The sequence below is a fragment of the Aphelocoma coerulescens genome, chromosome 2, assembly GCF_041296385.1.
Source record: "Aphelocoma coerulescens isolate FSJ_1873_10779 chromosome 2, UR_Acoe_1.0, whole genome shotgun sequence".
Taxonomy (NCBI): Eukaryota; Metazoa; Chordata; class Aves; order Passeriformes; family Corvidae; genus Aphelocoma; species Aphelocoma coerulescens.
In genome coordinates, this window is record NC_091015.1 from 41,138,171 (window position 1) to 41,158,707 (window position 20,537).

At 44.5% G+C, this 20,537-nt stretch overlaps 1 protein-coding gene across 1 annotated transcript in view; it reads right to left on the reverse strand.

The window, feature by feature from the left end:
• IGF2BP3 (insulin like growth factor 2 mRNA binding protein 3) overlaps window positions 1-13,254 on the reverse strand; it is a 113,324-nt gene extending 100,070 nt beyond the window's left edge. The window contains exons 1-3 of the mRNA XM_069007115.1: window positions 12,946-13,254; window positions 12,224-12,445; window positions 10,898-10,958 (exon numbers count right to left, since the gene is read on the reverse strand). Coding sequence (XP_068863216.1) covers window positions 10,898-10,958; window positions 12,224-12,398 — 236 coding nt within the window. The 5' untranslated portion in view covers window positions 12,399-12,445; window positions 12,946-13,254. The remainder of the gene's footprint in view (window positions 1-10,897; window positions 10,959-12,223; window positions 12,446-12,945) is intronic.
• Window positions 13,255-20,537: the final 7,283 nt, after the last annotated feature.

The window sequence follows — 20,537 nt, forward strand, 5'->3', positions numbered from 1 at the left end:
GATGATAATTTTGACCACATTTAATAAATTATTTAGCAGATAATTAGTTTGAATTTAGTTTGTATACAGATGTGCAAGCTTATTATCACACCAAGAAAGTAATTACTATCTTATTTTTACAGTCACATGGTACTGATTTATAAACAGAGATACCTAAATTAGGTGGTACTTGCCCCCACTAATAGATCAAGTTGCTTTTACCTGAGAGCACCATTTAGTATAGTTTAAATATGCCTTTCAAAGCTTCTAAATTCAGCCATTCCACCTGCATATAGATAAACCAAACAACTGAGGATTTAAAAACATTTATTAAAAGAGCTGGAGAAAGTTAAAATAGCAAATTAAAAAACCGAAAAGGCGTAAGGAAGACTGTGGTGTTGTAAGACATTTAACCACAGGCATAAGTCATCCTTCTTCAGGGGTTACTAACCACTTTTTGCTAACACTACTGCTTTTGTGTCTTCTTTCCTCCCCACGATCATCCCCCAAAAATTCAGCTTATTTCAAACCATGCTGGCACCAGCTTTGTGTCTAGTACTGGACTAGGCAATGAGGCAAGACTACCAGTAACAACCAGAACTGGAGCTACCAAAAGCCTCAAAACAAAGCCATCACTCCCTCCCTCTCCTCCCCCAAACCTCAAAGACATGCTTTAATGCTTCACAACCACATACATGTTATCCACAGAGTGCAAGGGAAGTTCACAGAGATGAATGTTAGAGGGAAAAGAGGTCAGGACGCCTGCTCAGCCCCCCAAACCAGGTCAAGCTCTCCTCATCTTGTCCCAGTCTCAACAGGTAGGTAGGTGATGCACCACAACCACCTCCAGAAAACTATCACTGCTTAAATGTCATTTCTTCCTCTGGAATTTGCAGGCTTTCCTCATGGTAAAACATGAGTAAGTTTTGAACAGACTTTTCCATGCTTTGCTTTTTTTTTTTTCCCTCCCTTTTTCTGCCCTTTTTCCCCAAAGGTACCATCCAAAATGATACATCCAGTGACAAGTGAGAACTATGTCAAAGAGAAGCTTTCTGAAATACAAAATCACATGTGATTTCCACCAGCAGTCTCCAGCTAAAAAAGTTAAGATTAGCTTCAACTTCCATTTGAAAAACCATATTTTGAAGTGCTCCAGCGCAAAATGCAACACCGTTATACAGCGGGAGACTGACATAACCACACGTGTGGTGCTGGATCTGAGCATGCATTCAGAAGTAGCATTTTTATGTTAAGAGGCTGAACTTAGCCTGTGCAAAACCAGTAACAGTCATACCGGGTGGACTGCGTGCATCAGGTGACGTGAGCCCAAGGGCCAGGAAGAAAAGCAACGTACATAAGCTTTTTACTTGCCACAGAGGCAGGCAAAATCCAACCGTGGCTAGTGAATGCAATTCTGTGATTTTAGTAAAGCTATTCAAACACAAATGTAGAGCAATCTTTATAATTTCAAAATTTTAAACTTAGTTAATGACAAGTCTTCAAACTGTTTTCCCAAGACTACTTTCAAGAAAAAATGGGTAGCTTCAACTACAAATAGGTTAAACACATACTACATACCTAAAAACATAATTCTGCTTGTGCTTTGAGTTCAACTGAACAACTGCCATAAAGCCCAGTTGTACAAAGGGTGTGTACACCACTTTTATCTAAAGCTTACCATTTTACGTTAAATGCAGAATTTGGGACATATTTACATGCCAACAACCACTTCTTGTTTCAAAGTAGCCAGAGTAAAAGAAGGGGTAGAAATTACATTACTTATAAAAATTCTCTCTCATGTGCCTAACAGGAAAAAAAAAATGAAAACTTCTAAATAGAGGCATATAATTCACTCCAAAAAAATATAATAAGCAGCAACCCAGAGCAAGGCATCAAATGGAACAGGAACTCACCATCTGCTATTAGGACTCAGACCATCACTGAGGAAAAAACCTTAGAATTTAATAAATAAAGGATCCTCTGCTTTTTGACTATTACAACAATGTGGGGTGTTTGGTTGTTTTGGGGGTGGATTTTTTTTTTAAGTATTTTAGCAGAATAAGCATTCTGATGCATCTTCAGATGAACTAGTGTTAGCAATACAAGAAAAATTTTACACCACTCCTACTGAGTTCCAGAATTAAACTCTGAAAAGAAATTTAATGATGATTACACAGTATTTTAAAAAAAACCCCAACAATAAGAGCTGTCCATTTCTCATTTCTCATCCTATGTTAAAAATTTCTGTGCAGGTGGAAAATTCATACAATCAGGTAGCAAACAAGTACTGAGATACTGCAGCACTACTCTTGGGTCAATAGTAGTGCCTCCTGATTAGCAATGGCAGTTTTTAACATTTTTGGTTTAGCATAACACCAAGTTATACTGCTGCCCACCACCACCACCTAGAACTCACCTAAATAATCTAGCTTCTATTAACACAAACCTCACCGTGTGAGAGCTCTTGCTGCTGATCAGCCCCAGCACCCACTGTCATCAATACCACTAAGAGACGATCAGCATTGAATCCCTCTTGTACAGCCCTGGTAAATAGCTCCCTCTGTACACCAGAGCACTGGTTTTCCATGAAAGAAGAGTGGTTCATTCAGGAATCCCGTTGCCTTGGTAGGAAAGACCCTTGTGCTCTCTACAGCACGGAAGTACATAACTCTAACAAACCGGTACCTCAGTGGCGAGGGGAGCCTGTGCAAGCTGGTGTATTAGCAAAGTCCTCTGAAAAATTATTTCTAAATTAGCAGCAACAGGCCAAGACAGACAAATTATTTTCCCTAGCCATTACCTGCATAAGTTTGCCACCAAACTTTCACCAGAAAATAATTTAAAGCACATATATCAGAATTCATATTAAAAAAGATAAGGTTTACGTTATAAATATAATCTATTGTCATGGATTAAACTACTACCAAAATTCCTCTAGCACCCCACAGATTGTATTTGTCAAGCACTGTTTTAAAGAGACACTTTTTTGAAATTTTTACTCTAGCTGTAGGAGGAACAATTGAACTATTCTTCCGTGATAACCATGAAACCACCATCACAAAGAATTTCCCCAACGTGTATAAACTAAATAACCCAGTCTATCACCAAAAATAAATTTCTGGGTAATCTGTTCTGTAATTGTTTTAAAACCACTGTTTAAAAAGGAAAAACAACCAAACAAACAACTGGTGTCTTTTGCCTTTGCTAGATACAGGCATTCTCCCTATCAAAGCTAGAGATGCTTTGCCAACTCTGCTTCCCAAGAGTCTCCCTGCAGGACACTCAGGATTCAGGATTCCCTTTAATGAGAGGGAGGAAGGGGCAGAGAGTGTGCAGGATCAGGCCCTAGGATGAAAGCTGTGTGGAGCACCCGCACAGCAAAACTCACCCGAGGTAGGGATTTGCCCACCCCCTCCCTTCTCACAGCCAGCCCTCCCTCCCTGATCATTCCCAGAAAATTAGAGCCCCACCTTGATCAATGCATGCCAGATATTTAATGAATAATTCCAAATCCAAGCTCAACAAGCTTTTTACTCCATCTCTGACTGCTCTTTAACATGAAATTTCAGGAAAATAAGTAACTGCAAACCCAACTAATAACTTAAGCTTATTAATTTTTTCCAACAGAAATTTTTGTTCATACACGCTAGAGTTCCCTTTATCGGGAATTCTGATTTCTGCACTACAATTTTTAAGACTCCATTAGGGTGAAGTGAGCTCCATTTTTGAGGGAAAACCTATAGAACCTGTACATTTAACATTTAAAAGTAAAAAACAATTTACTCAAACAATAAAGCACTGCTATTTTCAAAGAGGAAAAATGTATTGTACACATGGTGTAGACTACGTATTTTAAAATAACATTCCTAAAGTTCAGCTGAGCATGAAAGGTAATCTTTCAAAAGTGAACATTCAGCTCCAGTTGTGTTCAAGGGTACTGGTACTGGGAAAAAAAAAATCAAAACAATGAAACCAACAAAACCAAACAAAAAATCTCCCAACCTTACTATTTTTATAAATTCTCCAGATATTTTTAGCTGGTCCTTTCTTGAACTGCAAATTATTTTATGGTAATACAATCTTTTAAAATGCATATGTGGATATATATACACACACAAGAGACACACATATACATACACATTCTCTTTGAAACTACTTATTGGTGAGAAATACTACAGAGGCTACAGTCACAAAATAATCAAGGCATCAAAACATTTAAAATGGAGTAAAGCCCTTCCCAGCTGAAGATCTTCCATTTCAAGACAGTTTCATTTCTGTCCCATACCCACCCAAGACGAGTCAGATCCCTCTTTGACTCATTATCTGTGCTCTTATCCAAATTTTAACTTAATTAAAAGCACAGAACACCTCATTTTGCATGTTAGTGGCAGTTTTCCATTCACTCAGTTTTGCAAAAGGAGAGTTTGAGTGGATGCTGATTCCACTGCACCATGAAGAGGCAGGCTATAGGGGAAACACATGGCTGCTAAGGCTATGTTGAACAGGAGACCTTTCATGCCACAGGTTCCTCTTGTGCCAGCTGTAACAATAATACAAGCCAGCAAAATAACAATTAATATTATAATTTTTCATTTTGAAATCTCAATGAATTTGCAGGAAGAAAAATGGAAAACCACATTTTTTGGCACTACTCTTTTACTGCCATTACATATACAGTATTTTAAGGCTTACTAGGGTCAATATTAGGATAATGCACTTCATTTGCTAAGTATCCCACTGCATATATCAAGATCATCTTCTCTGTTAAATATATGCATCTTTGAAAACACACTCACAAACCAACATTGCAGATCTGGAAAGAAGCGAAACCAGGAGGTAATAACAAAATTGCAATTTTTTGATACTTACCACAAACACACAGGAGCTCTCGCTCCCACACAGAAATTTTCAAAGCCAAATTACATATTCCAGTTGATGACAAGGAACAACTGTCACTGAAGTATCCAGATGGATGGACATGCCCAGAAAGGCTGGGTAGCACCAGTAAGCACTGGGCTAACTGATCTCCCCAGCACGCCCCAAATACAGACAGCCAGGGAGATTTTTGACTGGCACATTCAAGATATTTTCCTCATTTGGACAGCAGCGACAGCAGCAAAGATGCAGTATGAAAAGGCATGCAAGTGCCTACACTTGACATGCCCAGGAAAAAAAAAAAAAAAGGGAAAAGTATGGAAGCCTCAGACTAAAACTATAAAATAATGCTCAAGTATTTCTGATTACATCACTTTTCTAGACATAGTAAGGGAAAGTTATGGTTTTATCTTCGCTTTCAACAGTAATTAGCATATAACTTTACATAATTCTATATTCTGCATCATTAGAGATGGAGAATGGACTGATGCGGAGATAGACATTTTGTACATGAAAATAAAAGTGCATTAAAAGAGAATCATCTTGAAGCACTCTGGAACCACATAAAGCACCTTGATATTGCTAAATGTATCAAACCTATCCAAACTTTCTAAACCATCCCCCTTTATAGATAAAACATGAAGTTATCATCCATATTTAGGTTTTAGAGCATTCAATTTTTGCACATGTTCTCTATCCATTTACTGATTCTGAATAATCCAATTCTAAGAATAAATTTTGCTCTTAATTTACAAGGAAAAAGGTCCTACGTCAATACTGCCCTGTGCCTATCTCACTAGGCTCATGTAAGGATGAAATCACCAGAAGAAAGTGTCTTCAGCTGTGGTCCATGCCACTATATATTTTTTTACCAAAAATCCCAGGATGATAAAATGCTAAGAGATAAGGTGACACTAAGGAGAGGAACAGGTTTAAGGAATGAAGAATTTTTTTGTGAGGCTCCTAGAAGGACTAGCCCTGTCCATGGCTAAGTATTAGGTGTATATTAATGCTGTCTGGGTCACTCTCTCAGAGGCATTATGGGAAGCAACACATTTTCTGTTAGGTAGGTAAATCTTGGGCCATTTAAGAATTTTTCAGGTCAAAACCAAGCATTTGAAGTCCACCCAGTAGCTAGCCAGAAGCCATAAAAGGACTCCAGCACTGTAGAGTCCTATGCTCTGCACTTAAAAGAGCGACTGAAATGAACACAGCCCCATTTTACAAAAATACCACCTTCAAGGTCTCAAAAATGTGGAAAATGTTATTACCCCATGCTTGAAGGGGGAAAAAGGGAGAAATTTAAAAAAAAAATCTTAAACATTTCCTGATCATATTTTTATTACCCTTGAATTACACTTCCAAAATGTTTTTTTTTTTTCCAGCCCTTTAATATTTACCATTTCTATGCACAATTTAAAGTCCACTACAAGTATATTTCTCAGGGTACCTTCTGTAAAGGGGAGTTAGCAAAATGAGAACAGGACCAACCTTTCAGGACACACATTTACAGCTGTGTTTCATGTGTTCCAGCTGATTTTTAAAAACTGCAGCAGAAGGGATTTTTTTTTAATTAATGATCAAACAGTATGAGGAGCTATAAAAATTAAATTCCCCACAATGTAACAGTTAACATGGTTGGTGAAGATTATCTGGTTTTGCCATAATGACTCATTGTCCATATAGGAATAGTCACAACTGGTGTTTCCACTCTAATTGTAAAATTTCAAAGATTAAAACAAACAAAAAATATCTTCTGTTCACATCTGCAAAAACAAATGTGGAAACAGAATAAAAACCTTAAATCACTATGTGAAGTTTTGGCCCTTCACTCTCAAAAACATTCTAAGTTTTCACACAGAAAAGAGAACAATACAGCTAAGAAATGGCATATTTTCTAACATGTCTTCTTACTTTGAGCATATTTCTACCTACTTGATATTTACAGAAGCAAAGCTAAAAATCAATGCCACTAATATATTTTTTTTAATAACTGTGACCATTTCAACCACCATAAATACTTCAGCCTCACAAAACCATTTCCCACCATCTTGTGCACACTAGACACAAACCCTCATTATACTGAAAATTAGCAACACAATCCAATTCCCATCTAATGGTCACCCATGGAACAGAGGTGGCTGCATGAGGGGGACTTGGGGCCTGCTTTCCTCAAATCAGCCTTCAGATACCTCAGCATCAGAGGTGAAGCACAGCTGGCAGGCCATTGCTCTCCCCATAGAGCAGCATTACCCACAGGGTGCACCTTTGCTACCCCCGTCTCCTGCTCCCTTCCCAAACAAATCCCCCGGAAGAGACACAGAGAATTTATTTTTTCAACAAAGAGCCCTCGAGGTGGGGAAAAAAAATAATTAACCTTCCAATTGGAAAAAGACCTCATCATTACCACAACTGAGGTGTTTGTGAGCATTTTAGGTACCTGAGGGCCCCAGGAGCAGGTAGAGTGGATCAGGTCTGGGTGGGAAGCCCACCTGGACATGGAAGCCGGGCCGGGAGGCTGCGCCAGGCACATCCCCAGGTGCCCAGAGTTAGCGCCTGCCCTCCCCCCACATTGCGCACAAGTGACATCAGGGCCATTTGAATAATCAGATTGCAGCCTACATCGCCTTGTGAGATACCAGCTGCTCTTGGATTGCAGCGAGGTAGTACCCAAAGCCTCGCACCACAAGTTCCACGTACGCCATGGGCAGCCACCATCCTCCTCCCGCACGGCCCCTTCATGAGGGCAAAACTCATCTAAGTAGTGGATGTGACTAATGGTGCCCTGCCTTCCCTCACAGAGCGTGACTTGCAGTCAAAATCACTGTGATGCCTCCTCTAACTTTTGCATAAAGTGACCTAAACCCTCAAATATTGCAATAGCCTTCTTCCACACCAAGGGGTCTGAATGCAGAAATGCTGCATTCCTTTGGCATTCTCTTGAGATTTCAGTAGTAAGTCAGGAATCTACTCCTGAGCTTATTAAATACTTCACACCTCCCCCAAAATAATTCCCCACCCTTCCATCAAGGAAACCTTGACCAGGCCACTTTTTTCAACCGCAGCGTATCCCCTTGTCTGTTTTTCAGATGCTTCCAGGGAAGTGGGAGGGAGAAAGCCACACACAGGCTCTCTCCTTACTTCCTTCCACAGCAGGTAGGAAGGCAATTTTGCAAACTTGGGTGTGCCCACTTCAAATCAGAAGATCCAGCAAGGACTGGAATGCAGTGACTACTGGGCCCAAGAATTTCGCCCTGAATAACAAGCCAGGCACATTCCATGTCTTCTAGATTCAGCTCAACTTTATGGCAACCCTAGCTGACACCACCTCTTGACCTTCCTTTATGTGACAAGGATATGGATTACCAAACCCTTACCCTTTCCTCCTGTGCACCTCAGCTGTCTTTGGAGAAGGATATCCACAAACTACCTTTGTGAGTGATAACATACACACTCTGGTTAAAAAAAAAAAATAAAACAACAGAAACCCCCCTGAAAATGATGTTTAAGGAGGCTGTGAGGAGGGGAACCAGGAGCCTCCATGAAGCAGCCTCACAGCAGCAGAGGTCAATACAATGTATTGAGTAATTTCATCGCACTACAAAACAACTTTTGCTCTTATGAAGTAATCATTTAACCAAATTATTAATCACACACTCATGCTGAAAGACAGACTTGACACATCCACTTTTTTTTTAAATGGCGTCACTTCTCTAGCCATATCTCGAACGCTGGAGTGCACAGGGCTCTCTGGAAAGCGCTCCCCAGCCTTACAGCATGCAAACACACTGGGTGGGCCAGGCCAGCAACACCCCCCACCACACCCCAGCTGCTTCTACACCTTTCGCTCGTGCAAAAAGATACAAAGGCTTCAAATAAGTTACTTCGAAACCACCTTAACCACTTTCACCAACAATACTCAACATTTGAAAACTGTGCAATTAACAGCTCTAAATATGAGCCCAGTAAGCAATGTTTAGAAATACAAGGAAAAAAAAATCTCAAACTTTTTGACACCCTTCCCCCCCCCCCCAAAAAAAATTAGACGTCTATAAAAGGAACAAGAGAGTCACTTTTACATATGGAGGTCACTGAATGAATTTTAAGTGGCTCTCTATATTAGATTTCGGGAGAGGGGGAGCGGAAACAAAGGGGAAGGAAGTACAGTTATGAGAAATACAATTTAATTTTCTGTTAAACAGCAGTATAAATCTGAGCTATATCTAATACATTCCAACACGATAATGCACGACAAAACAGTGTTTTAACAAATGAGGGCTTTGGGAGAAGCAATAGGGGTATGCTGATACAATTACATTTGCAGTTTTTTCAATATACCTATATGTAGGCAACACATGCCTAGAAAAGTGCCTTAAGTTCAGAGCAGAATTCTTTTCAACAAGTTACAGGCAGATAAATGTTTCTGATAATTGTTAATTCACAGACAAATAGAACACAGTATCCAGTACAAAGAATGGACTTTTACACCATTTCAGCTGACAGCTGAAAGAGCAGAAAAGCACTTTTAAACACATTAAACAATGATTTTTTTTAAAAAAAAAAAAAAGCTTGGGGAAGCACCAGTGATTCTAAATTTACCTTTATGACTGTAATGAATTTCTTTTCAAAAGCATAAACAGATTGCTCTTTGTGCAAGCTTAACATTAATAAGCATGACAGTAAATTTATTTATTAGACTGATAGGAAATTATCAATTTTTATATGTCTCATGGAATTTTCTTCTTAAATCTAAAAGTATATTCTGTCTACAATAGTATTTTTCTATCTACAACAGTACAAAATATCTGAAATGTAGACTGCTGTAATTCAAAACTGTATACATTGCATATTAAAGGAGAAAGAGCACATACACCACATTAATTTTCAATGGAAAGTATCAAATAAATATATATAAAGATTCACATGCAATTAACTTGTCCAGAGAGGGGTTCCCCTTTCCCTTAACTAGAGCAAAAATCCTCCATACTTCCTCAAGTGAAACTTTCCTCTAACACTAAACAGATGATCAAACTTCTAATTCTCAAAATACCATGATACAATGTCTATCGAGACAGATAAACCATTTTTTCCAAACAACTATCTTAAAAGGACTGCAATTTTCAAAATAATCCTGAAATAGTAGAAGCCCCTTTTAATAAAGTTGCACAGACAGACATACTTCCCAGATTGAATAATGGAGTACAGGAAAAAGCACGTGGAAAGTTTGATCTATTTTTTTTTTTTTACTCTCTAGTGCACGCCAGGTTTTCTATCGTATAAATATTTGTGAAAGAAGCAGGCTGAATTGCTATAGGCAGCATAAAAATACTACTGCTTTATTCCAAATATTGCTTCTTTACATGAGGCCCGATAAAATTACTGCCTTGCAAAAATTAACTGTGTGTTTAGAAATTAAGGATGCATAAATCCTATCCTTCCTGGGAAGGAGTCCTTCTCCTGCTTCTATAGACCAGCTCAAAATAGCGATGATAAAATCCTCTCAAATACAGATGAGACTTCTACTATGTGCCTGTAAAATGCTGCAGACTCCAACATGGCAGGATCAAAAAAATATATCCACCAGTATATTTACAAGGTGCTTTTTGTTGCTGAAGCAGAGCTCACGTGCTTGCCCGTTATACAGTGCACAACACCACATTTTATTTCCTGCTAGCACACAGATTTTACCTCTTCTCACGGAACTTTAAATTTTAAAATCTACACAATCATTTGCCATCAGACCATAATAATTTGCTTCTTCCATAGGAAGGTGCCTTTTTTTTTTTTTTTTTTTGTAATAAATTAAATAGTACCACTGCTGCCTAGCCAAGACACTACATTAGAAATACATGGGGTGATTCTAAAAAACCTCTCGGACAGCACTGAGTGCATGCCTGTGGGTTTAAGAAAGCGGTCCATTTATCTACAGGGAAGAGAAACACAAACCTAAGCATTTTTCAAATTGCTTCTCAGTGGATAACTAAGGGCAAGGGGCGGTGCGGGGGGGCGAGGGGGGGGTAGGGTGTGGATAAAAATAAATTACCTTTGTCTTTTCGGGACCGAATGTTCAACTTCTATGAGTTTCCCATGTAGCTCCACTTTACCTGCCGAGATAAACAGAAAGGGGAAAATATTCGAGCGCGGCTGTGCGTCCCCGTCTCCAGGAGCGGGCTCGCAGGGGTGCGAAGCAGGAAACAGGAGCGCAACACGTTAGCCCATTCATCGGCAGCCCGGGCAGCGGCGGAGCGGGGCCGCGGCGCCCGGGAAGGCGGCACAGCCCGGAGCCGAGCCGCTGCCGCGGGGGAGCCGCGCTGCCCTCGGCGGGGCCCCTTCCCCCGCCCCGCGCTGGAAACAGCCCGCGAAACGTCGTGTGCGGGAGCCGGGCTCGGCCCCGTCTCGGGGAGGGGGAGCGGGGGCTCCACCACCCCCCGCGCCGCCAACTTCGGGCGATTTTCTGCGCGGAAGCGGACGGGAAGGGAGCCGCGAGGAGGCGCGGAGCGCAGCCCGAGCCCATCTCCTCCGAGCAGCCTCTCCCGGCAGACCTGAACCCATCTCCTCCGAGGCAGCCTCTCCCGGCAGACCTCCGCAAAGCCGCTTCACGCTAAAATAGTTTTTTTTTTTTTTTTTTAAGCACACAAAAACAGGATGTCGGGGCCGGGAGCCGGCGCTGCTGGAGGCGGTGATGGGTGCGTGAGAGCAGCGAAGAGAAACCGAAATAAATAGCTGGGCAGCGCGGGGCGGGGGGGGCAGGCAGGGCTCCCCCCTCCCAAGTTTGGAGCAATTCGGCGGCTCGCCCCCCAGCCCCGCGGCCTAAGCCAAGCCGAAGGGAGCCTCAGCCCGCTCCGGAGGGAGGCGGCCCCTGCGAGGGGCTGCGGGGGAGTCCAGCTGTGCCCGGGGTGGGGGAGTGTGTGCAGCCGCTGCCCCGCGCAGGGCTCCGCGCCCGCAGCCCGCCTCCGCCTCACTGCACTCACCGCCCTCCCCCCCCCCCCCCCCCCAATGCAGCGAGGGCCCCCGGCCGGGCAGGGCTGGCCGTGGGGCTTGGAAAAACATGGGAACCGCCGCGCCGCGGGTCCGTGGGCCCAGGCTCCCGCCCCTCCCCGGCCACTCCCGGGGGGCCGCCGCCGCGTAAGCCCCGCGCAAAGGCTCCGCGGGAAGGCCGGGCGGCTCCGGCCGCGCTCGGAAAACAACAGTTTCCACCTCACCTGGGGGCGGAGGGAACAGGGACCCCCCCGGACCCCCTCAGCCCCCCCAGGCCGGCGGCGCGGCCCAGGCCGCCGCTGCAGCCGCTCCGCGGCCGCGGAAGAGCGCGAGCGGCGGGAGCCGTCGGGGCTGCGGGGAGAGGGCGGGGGTGGTGGAAGGGGCCGCACACCTGAAAGTGCCTCGATGGCCTTCATGGCCCAGCTCTCGTCGGGGCAGTCCACGAAGGCGTACCCCGTCTTCACCAGGAACTGGCCCGAGAAGGGTATCTTGGAGTCCTTAAAGAGACTTTCCAGGTCGAGAGGGCTGACGTTCTCGCCGAGGTTGCCGATGTAGAGCTTGTTCATCTTCCTGGCGGCTCGGGGAGGCGCGCACCGCGGGCTGCAACCCTCGTCTTGCGAGAGGAGGTGGGGAGGAAGGGGGAAATAAAACAAAATGCGATGGAGGAAGGAGAGAGCGAGAGAGAGAGGACAGGGAGAGGGAAAAAAAAAAAATCAGATCTGCAGCTTGTGTCCCTCCCTCTCTCTCTCTCAAGGGGTAAAAAAAAAAAAAAAAAAAAAAAAAGGAAAAAAAAAAAAAGCGTGGCCAAACGGGAGCCCTAAGTGCCTGCCGTGCTACCCAGGCGCATGGGGGGCACGGGGGAAACACCCAGCGCCGGGGCCGCGGATGGCGGGCTGAGAAGAGGAAAAGGAGGAGGGGAGGGGAAAAAAAAACTACTTTTTTTGTCTTGCCCCCAAGCCCCTTTGGCAGCAGCAGGCGGACTATGAAAATGTCACACTACGTGCATGCAGGCGCCGCCTCTCCGTATTAAAAAAAAAAAAAAAAAAAAAAAAAAAAAAGGGAGAGGAGAAGGGGAGGGGGGAGGGAAGGACGGAGAGAGAGAAAAAAAATTACTTGAATATTCCGGCTTTTTGAATGAGCCACGTGTTCAAACTACAAATCAACTTCTCACGTGAGGAATCCCAGCTCTTCAATTAGCGAGTGGATGGGGCGCACACACACTCGCGGAGGAGGAGGATGGCTGGGGTGAAGGACGGGGAGAGGGGTGGGGGGAGGCTGGACAGGACAGGACAAGTTTAGAGAGGGCCGGAGGGCGGGGGAAAGGGAAACCGGAGTTGGGTGGGCTCCAGTCTGCGCCGCCTCTGCCCTTCCGCCGGGGGAGTCCGCTCTGTGCGCCCCCTCCGCCCAAAAACGGCTGGGCGGCCGCACCTCCCCCCGTGTGAGCGGGGTGTGATCCCGGGGAGGGAGGGGAAAAGGCACCGCAATGCCCGCCCCCCCGCCCCGCTCCTCCCCCGCCGTGCCAGGCGGTGGGGATTATTCATCGGGGTCGTGCCTGGGCGATCCCGCTCCCCGGCACTATGGGTTGGGGGGAGGAGGAAAAGGGAGAGGAAAAAGAGGGGGTGCGATGGCGGGGGGAGGCGGCCGGGGAGAGAGCGGGATCCGCTCCCGCGCAGCGCCGCCGCAGCTGCGTGCTGGGGGGCTGCGGGGCGGGGGCGGGGGGTCCCTCTAGCCCCGGAGGAGCCCCATATGGTAATGATCCCGCATTACTCGCGGTGCCCCTTGCGCTGAGTCTTACGGAAAGGAGAAAGAGGGGGAGAGGGAAAAGAAAAAAAAAGACAAAGGGGTGGAGGAGAGTTGGGGGATGATGAAGAAGAGAGTCCTGGGGCGAGGGAGCTGCCCGGCCCGGGGAGGGGCGGGGTGGCCGCTCTCCCAGCCCATCTGGGCAATGGTGGACGGCGTGGGGGGAAACGCGAAGGCACCGTTGCCCTCGGCTGGTAACGGCACACAAAGGGATTTGGCGACCCCCCTCTTTTCCTCCCCCCCTCCCCCTGCCCGGTCTAAGGAACCATTCATAATTCTCCACATTCGTACAGATACAATGGTGGGCTTGTGGGGGAGGGGTTTGGGGGTGTGGAGCCTTTCCAGTGCAAACAAAACGTTGCCTGAAGATGAAGAAAGGATACGGAAATGAAAGCCAGCACTGTGTTTAATATAGCGATCTAGTAGGTTTTGTTTAATAATTCAACGCACTTTAGCTGAAGGTTTCATTTATTCCATGGTAGGCTTCTTGTGGTACGTTTTAATAGGTACATCCATGGAAAATGGTTAAATACTTTTATTAGTGAGCAGTGACTGGATTTCCACATGTCCTGTAGTATGTCTGGAAATCTGTAGTAAAGAGGAACGCTTCCTAATTTTGTGCCTAACTTCTAATAAGTATACAATTAAAGAGGGGTGATTTAAATCTCCTTGGAAGCCGTGCTGGGGTCAGGCTTTTGTTACGCACGCTGCGGCCGCCGCAGCTCGGCGATGGTGGTGGTGGTGGTACCCAGCGCTCAGGGGGTGAGTCAGTCGCTGAAGATTTCTGTTGTGGTGGTATGATGATGCAAGGAGACATGGCTCACCATGAGGCTGGAGCCCCAGACCATTGTGAAATTGTCAGGGGCTGGGGGAATGCTGCAGTAAGTTGGAAACACGGCCCTTTTGTTGTGTGCATCCAAGTGGTTGGCTGACCAAAACCCTAATATTTGTAATTTCAACCCATTGTTTAATCTCAGGGTTATTTTAATGAACTTTTAATTGTCAGGTTGTGATTGAGGAAATCGAGTGTTTTGTGTTTCACTAATCAGAATTTAATCACAAGTTCCATTTTGTAGAAAATTAGCAAATAATTATCTTGTGGATAGAGAGAATTTTTTTTTCCTAGAGATTTAACCTGTTTATGACTTTTTGATGTTGGATGTGGAATTCTTTCCTAAATGAATTTGTATTTCATAACCCCACTCTGTTTAGTCTGGTTAAAATAAATAATTTCTTATCTAAGTTAAAAACAGCCCCCTCCAAACAGCTGAATTCTTAGTTAAACTTGTGAAAGGAATTAGTCACTGTTCCTGCAGATTAATTGCATTCTTTATAAATTTGATTTGTACTGCATCTATAAGGCAGTCTGCATGTGCTCATTTCTACATGGTTGGTCTATAGCATTAGCTGGTATTTCCTCTTAAATTGCTAAAGAGGGTGCATATATTTCATTTAATATTCTAGTCTGAAAATCTGGTTTTTAGAAGATTTTTTTAAGAAATGAAGATTGAGTGTTCATGATAACACTATGAACCCATTGTCCAACAACATCATAAACCGTTTTGTAATCAGATGGTTGGGGGGAGAAAAAACCCCTTAATTATTAGCAATGCCCCCCCCCCTTTTTTTAATACTCTAAAAACCTCTTGCTAATAAGATGAAATATTTTCTGTAAACCTAAATAATGTATAGCTTTGTTTGTTAAGAAGTGTGGGTTGGTTAGTGGTTTCAAGAGTAATTCCAAATCTTGAATGCCAAAAAAGGCAATTCAACAACAAAAATTAGTTCATGTTGCCTGACAAATCTCCACTTCCCTGCACAGATGAACATAGTTCAGACCATTTGGGCACTCCCAAATGTTAACGTTATTGAGAATATGGCTTTAAATTTTGAGTTGCAATTTATTTTGGCAGTCACAAATCAAACGCATGAACTCAGAGCATTCTCACATATTAATGTATTTTTCGATTTACCTCTGTAAGAAAAGGCATTATAAAAATTTTAATTTTTTTCTGTGTTTCATTTGTTTGTGTTTTATTGCCCACAGAAGCCAAGAAGTTAAAATACTTAAATAAATATTGCATACAAGGAAGCACAGCCAATCTTTAATTAGCAAGGGCTTTTACGACATTCTGCCGTTTAGAATTAAAACTCAACCATGTGCTTCTCCCCACCTCCGGGTGAGAATCCAAGAGCCTCCGCCGTGTCCGTCCCCCGTCTTGCGCGGCCAGGGGAGGGCAGGGCGCTCCCTCTCTGCCCCCTCCCGAGGCCCGAAGCCCCCCCGCTCCGCTGGGCTCGGCGCATGGTGGGTGGGTAGCACGTCGGACCGCCCGCAGCCCCAATATTCCCCATTAAATGTCTTTTCTTTTGCTTGGTTGGGTTTTGGGTTTGTGGGGTTTTCTTAAGACTACAGCCGCCCACAGAAGGCTCCTGCGTGGGCTCGGGGCTGAGGCGCGATGGGCAGCCGGCGCGGGGCGCGGCGGCGGCGGGCGCTCCCCGCGGGCTCCGGACGGCCACGACGGCGGGGACGCCGCCGCCCCTGCCTCCGCCACGGCGGCGCGGGAGCGGAGCCGCCTGTCCTCGCGGGGCGGACACCCGCGCCGACGGGACGGGACCGGACAACGGCGCTGACCCGCCCGGCTCCCGGCCCGGCGCCGCCGCGCCCCCTGCCTCCCCCATCGATCGGTCCGTCCGTCCGTCCGTCCGTCCCCCCGCCTGCCTGTCTTCCCGCCCGCCCTCTCCTCGTCGCCATCCCTGGGGCGCGCAGCCCCCGCGGGCGGCCATAGCCGCTCGTAGTAAAGCGGCGCGGCGGCGGCGCTTCCCATTGGCTGTGCCCTGCGCCTACCAGCGCCGCCCGCCGCCGCGCCGCGCCCGCCCATTGGCTCCCGCGCCGGCCCCCGGGGCGCGTGGCGCGAAAGCGGCGGCGGGCGCGGGGGCGGCGGGGGCGGGGAGGGGAGACGGGCGGGGGGCGCGGCGCCACCGGCCGCGGCAGGGCAGGGCCGGGATGGGACGGGAGAGCCAGCCCGCTCGCTCCCTCCTTCCCTCCCGGCGGCGGCGGCCCGGGGCTTTGTAAGGTGGTAAGTGGGCGCCACGCCGCAGAGGTGCCGGTTCTGGGGGCCGCCCTGCCGCAGCCGTGCCGGGAGGGGCAGCGAACAAAGGAGCGGTGGCGCGCGGCTTCGCAGGGGAGCGTGGAGCGCGGCCGGCGCCGCGGGCTGCTGGCACCGGGGAGCCGCGGGATGCCCGCACAGGGAGCGGCGCGGTCGCCCAGGCCCGGGGGCGGCGGTGGTCCCTCGCCGCCGGAGCGGTCTGTGCTCCCGGGCGGGGAGCGGGGCTCCCGGGGGGTCCCGCCGCCCTTCCCGCGGCGCGCACTGCCCGGGCAGGTCGTGGAGGCGGCGACTGCTCGGTGCCGGTGGCTGGCTCCGCTGCCGGGAGCGGCTCGGTTCCCCCAACACCGGGGAGGCTGCCGGGGCGGGCCGAGGCTCGGTGCAGCGCCTGCGGGAGCACCGGGGTCTGCCCCGCTCCGCTCCGGCTTGGAAGTTTTGATCACAAAATGCTGCAAAACTCAGTGAATCGGCAACGGAGAGCGCGGCGGTGCCGGCGTGGAATGAAACAAACCGCACTATGCATCGGAAGTTTTAGAGCTTGAGATAAACCAATGTAGCCAGCTCTGTTCGAGTTTCTTTCCAATAAAAAAGAATTACAAAGAAGTTAGCTGTCTGTGCTGCTTTGCTGACCGGAAAGTTGCAGGAGTTCTTGATTTTGTAATGCAATGTGATCACAGTGTTACTGCACTAAAATAATAGAAACAATTTCTAAATAAGTAGTCCGGTATATGAAAGGTGGTGACTGTGGCTTAGAAAGAATCTCTACATGCTGATTTGAAAGTAAGTATTTTTTTTTTCCCATTTTGTCCAGGGATCTCTTTATTCAAATACTGAATGCTCGGTGTGTCTTGCTTTCACCTTTCAAACATTTGCAAACAGATCTTGCAAAACAAAAATCCGATCACCTACATTTTGATTATGTGAGAATAACTTACAGTCTTTTTTAGTATGTATGTATGTATGTATATATATATACATAAACTTTTCATCAGTGTTCAGTTTACTTGGCACAGCTGGATTTAAAATCGGGCTTTCAAAGGAGAACTTAACCATATTTCAGGTTGATATCTGAAATCTGAGATTTTTGCAATTGTGTTGGAAAGAGCACGTAGAAAAAATATAAATATATCATATATATTACAGCCAGACAAAATCAGAAGTTTATTTGATCAAGTGACAGGAATAATTGCCAATATGGCTTCCTCTAGCTAAAGACTATTTTGTGGGGCTTTTACAAGGAGTGAAGAAATGAAAATGAAGGCATTATTTAAGAAGTAAAAGTGTTTCTCACTAGTTAGGTGTGTTTTAACTCATTTCAGATGGGGTTTTGTTCTGGTTTTGTTTTCTTACAATTTATCGATATCTGAATATAATTCTTGTTTGCTCCTTTCATCAAGGAGATCTTTTGCCAAGAGCAAAAAAAATATCAAGTAAGGGAGTAAAATGGGGCAGCAACCCAAGCATAAAATCCCTTTGGCGAGAACAATGAGACCCTCCTCTCCAGAATCTGTTTTGCCTTACTGGTATGATAACGGTGTTTTCAGCTAACAGTATCATAGGTCTATTGTGAATTCAGCCCCAGGACCTTCCATATCTTAAAATTATAGAGAAGGAGTGTTGAATTTGCTTTTTAATACCTGGTATTGGTTAGATTTTGATGTTCAGATTTCCTTCCAAGTGGCCATTATTTATTAATAAGAAAACATCCCCTCCCTTCCTCTAAAAATTCTAGTTTAATGTTGGCCTTTGAAGACACTCTACAACAATTTGGTTTTAATATTTTAAGAAACATTAATTTGGATACAAATTGGTTATTTTGTTGTATTTAGGCAAAATTTAAGATGGTAGCTGCTGGAGTTTCATACTTTACTTTTTTTTGTTTTGTTTTAATTTGTTTGAATATCTTAAAATATATTTATACTGTTGCTGGATCCAGTTCAGGCAATTGTTTGGTCTTTTACAAATTTCATCAGGAATAAGCATTCCAATTTCAATGTAACATTCATGAAAAGAGCTGTTTAAATTGGCCATTAATATGTATATCCTTTGAAGAGTGTGGTCATGAATGTTTGTATTTAAAGTGTGTTTTCCCACTACAATATACATTCTGTCATTTGCTATGTATTATTTTTCTCAGGATCAGAAACCATCCTAATGTTAATTATAGTCATGTTTTTGTTTCTGGTCTGTTTCGTAGGAAGACTGAATAGTTGGGTCTGTGAATTACAGAGTATATGGCAATTTAAAACTACCTGTGAGGCTGAAGGTTGAGCTTGTGGGATTGTTGGCCCTTCCTGCAGACATCAGTGCTTATATAGGAATAATTTCGTTAGGTCATTTCAGTTATTGTTTATCTGGTCTAAAATAAATTAGGGTCAGTCTTTTGTGCTTCTCGTGAAAGCTATACCATATAACTATTTCTTGTGCAACAGATTACCTTAGTATATTGTACATGGTTTTGGTATTAAAATGCTAAGGAACTTTGATTGCAAGAGATCTATTTGGTTAGGTATTGTCAGTATAAAATGGCTGGCACAATCTTTTTATATGAGGAAATCCCTATATTTTCCCCCTCAAGTTATGGTTTTCTGACAGTTAAATAGTCAATGAAGCTTGACGGTACTATTTCTAAAACATTTTGTGTAGAGTCTAGTTATTTCCCAGAGAAAGGTCAAGTAACTAAAAGTTCTACAAAAATAAGTATATAAGTGCAGAAGACAGACCTCTAAAACAAAAATCCCCTGCAACCCCATAAGGCAAAAGCTGTGAAAATAAATAGAAGCCTTAGTCTGATAAAATTAAAGTGCATACATATAGCATTAGTTTCATGCTAATTAATTCCTGTTTTAAAGCTCAATTTACATCTCAATTGAGCAATCCTTGATACAACTGGAGGCACACAAACATATCTTAGTCTAAGTAGTTGTTTCTACAAATTCCAGATTCAAGTTTTTCTTCTAGAAACGTTTTTGGTTTCTTTAAAGTTTTGCAACAGTAAACAGTTTATCTGAGCTTTTAAATGCTCTTAAAATACTACTCAAACCAAAGTTAGAAAATCAAGTAGAAAAACACGAAACAAGTGATATATTTAGGTAAACCTAAGCCTGCAAGGCTAGTTTGAGGCTATTTTTTGCAAGCCTGTTTTGAGTCCATTGTTTGAACGTATAGTCATGCTGTAGGAGTGGGGCTGAGCTCTCAGAATGCACACTAACAAAGTACCGTAATGGGGTCACAGAGGCCAGAGAAAAAATTCAGCTTTCTTGCATCAGACCTGTGATAAAGCCCCAGCCTGTATGTAAACAGTGAAACATTCTCACAGGCAACAGCTAGAGGCAAGGCTAATACCTGCCTTATTTGCCTTAAGTTAACAAAGTAAAAATTATAGTCAAAGCTGCATTACCAAAGAAATGCCAAAATGTGTTTCTTTTCGTCCTTTGGGTGGAAAAAAAATGTCAATTGCATGCTTCAATCTACTTTCTTACATTGAATGATGGCTGCAGGAAAATTCAAAAGTGTTTGTGCCCCTTTGTTTTAATCATGTGTGGATTTCTAATGTTAATACTCAATGCTGAAATGCTAATTTTCAACTGAAATATGGTTCTAGTGAAAATATGATCTTAATTTCTTTCAAAAGAAAACCTCACAAATATCTGTTCTAATATCAATGAAACATAGACACAAAGTAACTTAATTGAATTGAGTGTTCAAGTTGCTTAAGTAAACCTGCAATTTAGACAATTTTAGTTAAATTTCCTGCAGCTTTGGTAAGTTAGTAAAAATAGAGCTCTCTCTCTCTCAGAG